Source organism: Erigeron canadensis, chromosome 4 (assembly GCF_010389155.1).
Source record: "Erigeron canadensis isolate Cc75 chromosome 4, C_canadensis_v1, whole genome shotgun sequence".
Taxonomy (NCBI): domain Eukaryota; kingdom Viridiplantae; phylum Streptophyta; class Magnoliopsida; order Asterales; family Asteraceae; genus Erigeron; species Erigeron canadensis.
In genome coordinates this window covers 44,656,153-44,666,252 of record NC_057764.1, presented here as the reverse complement: position 1 = coordinate 44,666,252, position 10,100 = coordinate 44,656,153, and the positions used below count along the sequence as shown (strand labels likewise).

Here is a 10,100-nt window from a genome sequence, read left to right as displayed (position 1 = left end):
TACTAGATGTCATTGTCATTTCCCCATGGAAGTTTGGTCCATAAAACATTGTTTTTAATAAATATATCATTGTAAATCCCTCATTAGCAAAAATAATAACAGTAAATAATTTCGGTTTAATGGTTTTGTTAATGAAAGTTGAAACGAATTCAACTTGATATCTTTGAGTGAGTAAGACAAATTTGGAGTTTGTTTGACATGGGAGGGCATATATGTGGTGCAAATAGAAATAGAAAAAAATTCAATCACACACTCACATCACAAACACAACCCCATTCCATCATCCACAAAATTTTTACACATGCGCATTTACTCACCCCAAAAATTCACCATTCTCTTTGCTCTCCAATGCCAGGATCCATTCATGTTTCAGGTTCTTTTTTTTATTTTAAATTAAAAAAATCTTTCTTTGTTCAACTTTATATTCATGTTTTCTTAAATTTTATATATAATACCCTTATGTAATGATGTGTGCTGTTTATTTATTTATTAATTTCATAGTTGTCGACTTGAAGGAGCTTCCACCTTCATCAAGTTTTGTCAAGGGTATGTCTTGGGTTTATTTCTTGTTTTGTGGAATTCCTAAATGGGACAACTTTCTAATGTTTAATCACTCATATGGCATATGTATTGAAACGGTGTAGTTTCATTGGGGAAAGTTGAGCATGAAGCTAGAGAAAATGAGACATTTTCTTTGTAAGCTTTTGGTTCTCGTATTTGTGTTCTTGTTTATGAACATTGTTTCAAGATATTGATGTTATATCAGTACAGCCCTTTGACAAATTTGAGAGATAATTTGATCATCACAATTCAAGATGCAGACGGGAACCAAGTGTCGCATTCAGGTTCATTATAATATTAGTACACATTGTCTATAAGTTAGGTTGATCTGAGTCTAATTAAGGATGGATTGATATTGTGCAATAGGTGTCACAACTATGTTGATAATTGAAAAAGGTACATGGGATGATGTGTTTCCCATTCAAGGAGGTGGACTTATACGTATGAAGTTGGAGTTTGTTCTTAGTGATGAGGAGAGGAACCGAATTCGTTTGATGGTACAACCTCTGTTCTTTTCTAGTTACTCAGGAGGTGTTTTGACGGGCATTTTCAAAGTTATTATTTAACTATTCATTTGCCACTTTAAATTTTGTGTAACTAGATTGTGTGAAGAGGATGTTACTTGTGAGTCACGAGCTACCTTATATGATTGCTATGATACACAAAGCAACCCAAGGATTTTTTTGTATATTTATTTTGTAAATTTATATCGTTATATGTAGAGAGAATCTGCAATGAAGAAGAAGGAAGCTGAAATTCTTAGTAGCAGGCTAAGAAATGCAGATAGTGCCCAAATTCTTGCATCCTCTTTGCGCAGACATGAGGTCTCAGGTTTGATCTTGCATTGTCTAAAGAAACACTTAAGCACAACTTAGAGATGACAATTTCAATCCTTTTAAGTCTCATGAATGGGTTGACTTTGGTTATGTTTCACATGTAAGGGTCATATTGGCTAATAAGTAAAGGGGCTAATTTGGTATAACGGGTTAAATGTTGCACATTGTTTAAACCTTTGATGCAGGGAACCTCCTAAATCACTTTACTCAAAAGATCTGATAAATATTGAAACAACTTATTTTTTGCCAATATACGATACACAAGTTGTTTACAATAAAAGTAAACATTTTGGACATAGCTTGTATATCCTTCAGATGCCATGGCGCATATGCATTTTGACCCATTACCCAACCCCCCTGCCTAGTGCTTGACTGCTTGCCCTGTCCAAATCACCACCTCTAGCACAGATGGAAGAACTAAATGACTTCCATAGGACACATGTTTCTTTTGTTTTCAATCGATCTTATAGTGAAACTTTTCTGAAAGGTTTTGTCTAGATGTTTTAAGGGCTAAGTCTTCTGAAGATTTCCAAAAAAGCAGTTTCAATAATGCTGCTGCAAAAAACGGTCTATCAACCTCTATCGATCCTTCCGTTAAGGTTTTAAAATCTAGTGATGGGATAGAAGAAGAATCTTTCCAGAGGCAATTATTTACAGTTAAGGATTAAAATGTGTAGCTCAATAACTTAACTGTTCTACTTACTGTAAACAAGGCTCGTGTTAGTTGGATATTCGCCTACAACAATTCAAAAACTAATTTTTGCGTCATTTGTTGGTTCAGTGATATCCTACGAATCGGTCAGTAGTGGACTGAAAAAAATGCATGTTATTGGTTGTTATTGTGTAGGTGTGTCAGTGGGTTGGGGGTGTAGAAATGGGATTTTTTTTTTTGGTGTAGGTTGGAAAGTGTCTGCTACAACTGTTTTGTCCATTTAAATATTTCTGGAATAACAAATGCCTTAAGTATGCATGAAGACTACTTTTAGCCCATTTGAAATGTTTCTCTTTTAGCAATTAGTTATTATTTGGCCCGTTTAAGATGAATCGTAGCGCAAACTGACCTTCATAAGTAAATCAGTGGAAAGAGTCTCTATCTACATTTTTAACACATAGATTTAGGTGTGGCTTTGTAGACTTTACTATTTAACACACAACCATTGTGTTTTAGAATGCTACAGATAGGAAGGATGAGACTTCATCCTCTCTCTTGACAGAACGGACTGATTCACCAACAGCCTCAGCAAATAAGAACAAAGCTGCAGAACCAAATACTTCTGCTAATTTTTCTAAGAAGATATCTGAGCAGAATCATGAATACAAAAGTATAAGTGAGAGCACATCTACTCCTTTGTTACAAGAGACCCAAGCTAGTTCAAACAAGAACAATGAGATTCAGTTAGAATTGCCGGAAATACCCAAGATTTCTTTAGAAGGGGATCAAGTAGCAACTGTAGAAGCTATCGATTCTCTCAATCTCATGAAGAAGAATAATTCAGCCAAATCAAGCTTGGACCATGATATGGGAAAACAAAGCAAAAGTTCTCCTATCTTACAAGAAAACGCAACGAAACCAATAACAAGCGGCAAGAATCAATCACAACAAGCGGATGTATCCACAAGCTTTCATGGTTCATCTGCTCATGATGTGGGATCTTCAAGATCAACTATAGCTGAAAAGATTAAATCTTTTTCCCCTAAGCTTATAGATGAACCGGATAAGCAGGGCTCATCAGAAAAAACTCCGCGCAATATTAAGAAGATGATTAGTGTATTTGAAAGTAGCGTGTCTCAGGTGTGCCTGTCCACTCTATTTTGGCGTGTTATTAATTTATAAAGTTACAAGTTTATACTTTTAGAGGTTGGAAAATTGTCGGGTCAAGCTAGTTGGGTAACTGGTCAAATTGGGTCGGGTTTTCTTGCCAAAAATTGTTCTACACTTTTTTGAACCCCTTCATTATTATCTAAGTTTCTTAGTTTCAGTCTCTTGACCCGTTGGTGATAAAATATCACCTCAATTGACCCATTTGTAGGTAAAGTGGTCAAACGTGTCACCTAACTAGTTTCTTTTGTTCGAATTGATTTCAGGATAGAGTACCTCTTAAGCCTTTAGGTACAAAACCATACAGAGCTGGAACCTTACGTTCATTAAACGATATGTTGATAAAGGATTATAATGAGAAGTCTGAATCTAGCCTCAAGAACTCAGAAACATTGAGTCGAACCAGACTCAGAACTTCTTTTAGTACAGGGGATCTGAGAAAAAACCTCTCAAGCATCATAACAAAAGAAGACCAGGATGCTTCTAACAACAGTTTTGTAGAACCAAGTGAAACGAATATGCAATTGAACAAGAATGATCCAGAGGGAAAAGTAAAATTGCCAAAAGATTCTGTAGTGGCCACAGATAGAAATGTAACTGTAAATAATGAAGAGAAGACTGCTTTCACGGAAACTAACACAAATAGTGTACAAAATTCATGTGAAGAAGATGCTGCGACTTCAGGAAGAATGTCTCCAGGTGATTTTAAAATTTTACCAAAAAAGATAGTTGTCGTGGTAGAACGACTACAAAAGATAATTTCGAGTACTTTGACCCTGATGGTTCCAGTCCATAGATATTTCTTGATGAGAAAAGACTTTTATGTATGACAGCCCATGGTGATACAGGAAGGAGCCTATTAGGTGGTCGCAAAATCGGAGAAATAGGCCATGAAGAAAAAATTGTTGCATCTAAACCTCAAGTTGTCATGAAAGTAAGTGACTTTATACTTATATTTCTCATCATTAAGAGGTGGAAAATGGGTGGGCTGGGAATGGGTTGACATGGGTTCAAGTCAGAATGGATGGCTTGGATTGAGTCAAACCATAAGCACTTGTTAGCCTTTTGTTTTCCGATTTTTGTATATATTAAATGTGTTAATTATTATGATAAAACTTTATCAACTCTTTTATGAAAAATGATTTAGAAAGTTTTATAGGCATTTTGAATACACATCTGAGCAATTTTCATTTATATAAGGGTTTATTCCATAAAAAGGTAACCTATTTACATGAAATTCCTATTAAAGGTAACCTATTTTGTTTTCGTCTATTTAAAGGAAATTATTTTCAAAAAATTCCTAATAAAGGGTATATCGTTAGTTTTTGACAGACGGAGCTCGTTAAGTGCCACGTCATCAGTTTTGATGACGTGGCACTTACCGAGCTCCGTCTGTCAAAAACTAACGATATACCCTTTATCAGGAATTTTTTGAAAATAAGATCCTTTAAATAGACGAAAACAAAAAAGGTTACCTTTAATAGGAATTTCATGTAAATACTAAATAGGTTACCTTTTTATGGAATTTTCCCTTTATATAATTGTTCTAACTTCATCCATTTTCCCCTTAAACAAAAACAAATATGTCACAAATCTATGTAGGTAAATCAGTTTGCCACCTTTTATAAACTAGAGGTTGCAATATGAGTGGATCAGGCGTGTTGGATTGGGTCAGATCGACAACACTTTTTGTCCATTTTTAAACATTATATTTGATAAGCATATATATATAATTATAAAAGCTATATTTCTAGATAGTACTCTCTTTAGGAGGTTTTAAACATTTAACTACAATCCATTTTTTAGTTTCTATGCATTTCCCATTTGACCATTTGGATAGAATATAATTTAAACGACCACTATCATCTATATTTTGACATGAAAAAGTTTGTACCCTTTCCTTGAGTTTTAGGATGAGGTGGATCATGGAGGTGCTGAGGTTTTGAACCAAGGTGAAAATATGGCTCATATTTCAGAAAATATGAGTCCTACGATCGAAGATGAAGAGGCTTATAATGGATCGCTTGGACAGGTAAATTTTTTGTCTTATCATGTCATAGTAAAGTATTCAGAGGACTAGACTTAAGAAATGGATATCCTTTTTTTTTCCAATCCTAATTTTTGTTTTTATCTTCAGGCAATCAAAATTGCACTTGTGATAGGATTTGGTGTCCTAGTTCTGCTTTTCCGACAAAGAGAACCTGGGTATGTTTCCACCTTCAATTTATCTTCTCCAAATTTATTGAATTTGAGCTAGAGGTATTGGTTTCAGTATGTTTATGTACAAATTTGTCAAAATATGGGTTATACGTTCTGTGGGTAAAACTACAATCTAGACAAAATGAAACGGCCAAGGACTAAACGGTTAAAAATCTCCCAAAGCATCCAAATATTTACAACCTCCTAATCACCAAAATGGTCTGTATGAACCTAACAACATTTGTTAACCACCAATCCACCGTGATTGATCCACCCATTTATTGCTTATAGGGGCTATTTGCTGGTGGGTCATGTGTGCAGTATTTACCTTAAGTTTTGTTGATTACTGTTTTGGTGTCTCAAAACAGTGATTTTTATAAGTTGTCTATACTTTTAAATATACATGAGTTGAATTGAATTTCTGTAACTTGGAATGTGTATCAATTTATACAGAAAAAGCAAGAAAAAGGAAAATACCCATGCGTTAAAGAATCAAGTGTTCATGAATAAACGAGGATCACTCGAAGAACAACGCAGGAAGATTGGTACTTTGAAGTTATCTTAATTGGATATCTTCAACTGTCACACAATAAATTATGGGTCAAAAGTTAGAATATATGCAGAATTCTTTCGGAAAATGTATTAAACGGGAGGCGGATATTTGCTCATCATCAATTGATCATAGCATCTGATGTAATATTTCTCTTGATGCTATTTCGATTATTATTATTTTTTGTGTCAATGTATGGCCAAGCTCAAGATGCATGCTCAAGACAGATTAGCATATCTGAAAGAGCTCAAGCTTTTTAGCTCATTAATTTTAAGGCTTTTTAACCGTACCTTGGGGGGGGGGGGGGGGGGGGGGGGGAATGGAGCTTATGTCTTTAAATAATCCAATACACGATGGCCCAAATTTATAGTCATTTCGAATGATGCATCGAAATACTGTTAATAGAAAGTGTCATGTTCATGACATAGTTTTCTCTCAGCTTTGATCCGGTGAAAATACCATGTGCGATGGATATCAAACTCTAACGAATAGGGATCCAATGAATAGCCAATGGTCCACAAGTCCTATGTCGAACTTTGATTTGATCCGAATATGTTATCCCGTTGTCAGATGCTGCCCGATCGATCTTAGCACAGACGCAATAACAGTACCAAAGTTTGTGCTTTTCACCTTTTACTTTTTAAGCTTGTTCGCTATCGTACTTTTACTTTAGAGAAAACAAGTATTCAATGATCACCATGATACAACAACGTACTAATACGAAACGACAAATAATCTTGAACATAATGATGCTTATTCCCTACGATAGATTTCAAACACATAAATTCATAAAATCGTACTAAAGAAGCATAAAATGAGAAACACACATGATCATGCAGTACAATATATAGTCTTATTAATCAGTGTACTTGTTTACATGGAATGTTTCTTTGTATATTGTACCACATCTTAATCTTAATCTATCTAGATTAGTTGTTAGGGTAAGTATTGATCTGCAACTTCGAAATTAAAATATCATATATTTTATAGTATTATATTTTGTTAAACAAAAAGGAAAAAAAATATCCGGTTTGTCCTCAAAAGGTAACAAAAAAAACTCTGGTATATGGTCCTCCACTGCAAATTTATTTGTCTCAACTCACCCCATTGCTTCCAAAACCATTTGTGTCTTATCTCTTTGCTTTCTAGAGTTTGCCAATGATCATACTGATATGCATATATATGTACTCTTATTTCCATACTCACTCATATTAACTTTGCAAATAAATAATGGCAACCAATTAAGTAAAACTTTTTTTTATATGCATAGAATTATTGAGGAAAAGATATAGGGGGTTCCCATCCAATTATTCTTTTTTTCTATGGATAAAAAAAAAGTTTTCGTACTATATAGTATGACTTCACATTTGCACTTGATCCATAAAATGAGCTAGTTTTGCTAAAGGGTTAACTTAACGAATGCCATTCCGTGTGATATACAAATTAATGGAATCAAAGGAATCATAAAGCAATGTTCTTTACCAGAAAAATGGGCAAAAAAGAGTGTATGTGGCGAACACATGCATGTTATGTTGAATTGAGACAATCTTCAAAATATGTATCAATTATCAAAAGGGTTATTTACTGAACTGGTACCTGGACTATCCACCATATTACTGATTTCATACCTATAACTTTAAAATTACTCTCATCATACCCCAACTTATCAATTCTCCACATGGACGATACCTGACCTGACGGGCGTTAGTTTGACCGTCAAGTTGGGGTATGACTACGGTAAATTTTAAAGTTTTAGGTATGAAACCAGTAATATAGTGGATAGTCCAGGTGTCATACAATAAGAAATGTGTAAAAGTTCCTTACGCTTTTGGATACTAAACCCAATTTTCCGGCACTACAATATTATATTATTGATAACACACACACCAATTTTAATTTATGGGCCGGGCACAAACACGATCTACTACAATCCAGACCTTCAATGAGGGCGTGTGAGGTATACAATTGTACAAAGCGCTTTCATTCAAAATTATTTAAAAGATCGACTTGAATTGAATTGTGCGAGTGAGATAGATATGTAATAATAACAATAATCATAATTATAATAACAAACTTTAAACACGTTGAGTTATGCTGTTAGAAATCAAAATTAGAGTCATACACAAGTTTTAGCGGCCAGTATTGAGTAATTTGAGCCGTAGAACTACTTTATTATAGGTCTCCTTGCACATGGCCTCTATTTATTTTTAGTTATTTATTTATTTTATTTTTAGACAAATCTTGTTTATAGAATAGCTTTATAAAATCTTTTTTTACATGTCTCGACCAGTCTACATTACTATTTGTAATAAAAAGTCACATATTAAGAAAAAAGAAATGATAAATATTTTAATAATAACTTAAAAATCTTTTTAATTATTAAACGGAGATAAATAGAAAAATTAAAAAATATAATTAGTGGAATTCACGTATCATCATTTAATAATTTTATGTGGATTTTTAAGGTTTAAATCATTTTTCTTAAAAAATGGTGTTCATATTTAGCCAATTTGCCTACAGATATGATATCTGAATTGGATGATTGGAGGAGATCATACCATTTTAATCAATATTACCAAGATTATATTGTAAGTTATATGAAATTAATAACTACTAGCTAGCAAATTGTAACATATATATGACATTAATAATAATAATTATTAGCAAGATTATATATATGTGTGGGCCGGGTTTCATGCTTGTATCTAAAAATGATGTCTCCATCTCTATCGGGTTGTTTCAATTCTACCTTCAACATGCAATTCAAGAGGGAGTGATTGGTAAGTAGCATACGTAGACATCCTCTTCATCGTACGTTTCTTCTCTCTTTATTCTATATATTAAATTAAATTAATTTCTAATTATATCTCTCCATAAATTAGTGAAATAAACCCAACAGTTAATATCTTCTTGTTAATAGATCGTAAATCGATACATATCTACTTACCTACTTACTACTGTAGTATATATTATTTCACGAAAAAGTGGATTACGGAATCACAATTAAACTCATATAATCTAGCAGACGCAAATCATGATGAGCTATCCGATAGAGATCGACTCGATCTAATTAAAAATAATCAAAGTTGACCCGGCCGACCCGTTTAACTTGGGTCGAGTTGGGATGAAGTATCAATGTAGCCTTATTTTGCTATTTTACGTACCCGGCCTTGTGAATCGCCTTAATAAATGATTAATTATGTTCTAAGTAAACTAAAACAAGTTTTAAAGTGAAACAAGTTTCTTTTCGTGCATCATAAAAATTAATGTGCACCAATAATATATACACTTATTTTTCGTGAATATTAGTGCATTAATCTTATCACATGATCTAAAGATCAAGATCTTGTATTATTAGTTTTAATTTAATACTTGTTCACCCAACAATATTACGTATTAAGTGTGGAGTCCTAGATATCAAGCATATATATTTGAAAGTAGGGATGAGGAAAAAAACCGTTGACCCGCACCCGACCCGGAACCGGCCCGAACCGACCGGCCCGAAGCCCTAACGGGCCGGGTCACGGGTCAAGCTTTTGGTGTTTTCACGGGTCACGGGTTGGACGGGTCGGGTGAAGGCAAAAACTGAAAAAATATGAAGGAAAGCCGTGACCCGCCCGAACCCGACCCGAACCGTGTCTTCACGGCCGGGTCACGGTTCACGTTTTTATGCTCTCGCGAGTCGCAGGTCGGGCCGGGTTTTCGCGGGTCGGGCCGGGTTTCGAACCGTGCTCATCCCTATTTGAAAGACATAACTAATGAGTAATTGTCCTCGACCATAAGCACGAATTGAAAAGAAATCCAAGGAGAATAGATTATTCATTACTCCCTATTATATTATTTCCAAATGAGCTTTAATAACGTTAAGTTTATATCATATCACACTATGATCGAATCTATGAAATGCTACCATAATAGAGACATATATATTACCCGTATGATTTATGACACTTCATTTATTATTATTATTATTATTATTATTATTATTATTATTATTATTATTATTATTATTATTATTATTATTACGTGAATAAGCCTGTGCAACTGACTATGTATAATAAAATTCAATCGATAAAAACAGAATTTCTCAAGTCGCTCCCAAGTAAATTAAAAAGCCCCTCAATGTTGCATACTA

At 34.0% G+C, this 10,100-nt stretch overlaps 1 protein-coding gene across 4 annotated transcripts; it reads left to right on the top strand.

Annotated features, from left to right (window-relative positions):
* Window positions 1–256: 256 nt before the first annotated feature.
* Window positions 257–6,157, top strand: LOC122595600. 4 transcript variants are annotated; one of them, XM_043767995.1, is made up of 13 exons: window positions 257–373; window positions 502–546; window positions 645–696; window positions 772–845; window positions 928–1,058; window positions 1,284–1,392; window positions 1,896–2,053; window positions 2,566–3,189; window positions 3,483–3,915; window positions 4,065–4,150; window positions 5,129–5,248; window positions 5,354–5,421; window positions 5,869–6,157. In XM_043767995.1, the coding sequence occupies exons 1-13, from the start codon at window positions 349–351 to the stop codon at window positions 5,978–5,980; spliced, it is 2,037 nt and encodes a 678-aa protein (XP_043623930.1). In that variant the 5' UTR covers window positions 257–348; the 3' UTR covers window positions 5,981–6,157. The 4 variants fall into 4 exon arrangements, with proteins under 4 accessions (XP_043623930.1, XP_043623929.1, XP_043623931.1 ...); XM_043767994.1 differs by having other exon boundaries at window positions 4,050–4,150; XM_043767996.1 differs by lacking the exon at window positions 1,896–2,053 and having other exon boundaries at window positions 1,284–1,385; window positions 4,050–4,150.
* The last annotated feature ends 3,943 nt before the right edge of the window (window positions 6,158–10,100 follow it).

Bases quoted from the DNA above. Each gene is read 5' to 3' on its own strand.
- LOC122595600 (XM_043767994.1), top strand. From the start codon at position 349: ATGCCAGGATCCATTCATGTTTCAG. The intron at 846-927 runs GTTCATTATAAT...ATTGTGCAATAG, and splicing joins GAACCAAGTGTCGCATTCAG to GTGTCACAACTATGTTGATA. The intron at 2,054-2,565 runs GTTAAGGATTAA...ATTGTGTTTTAG, and splicing joins TCCAGAGGCAATTATTTACA to AATGCTACAGATAGGAAGGA.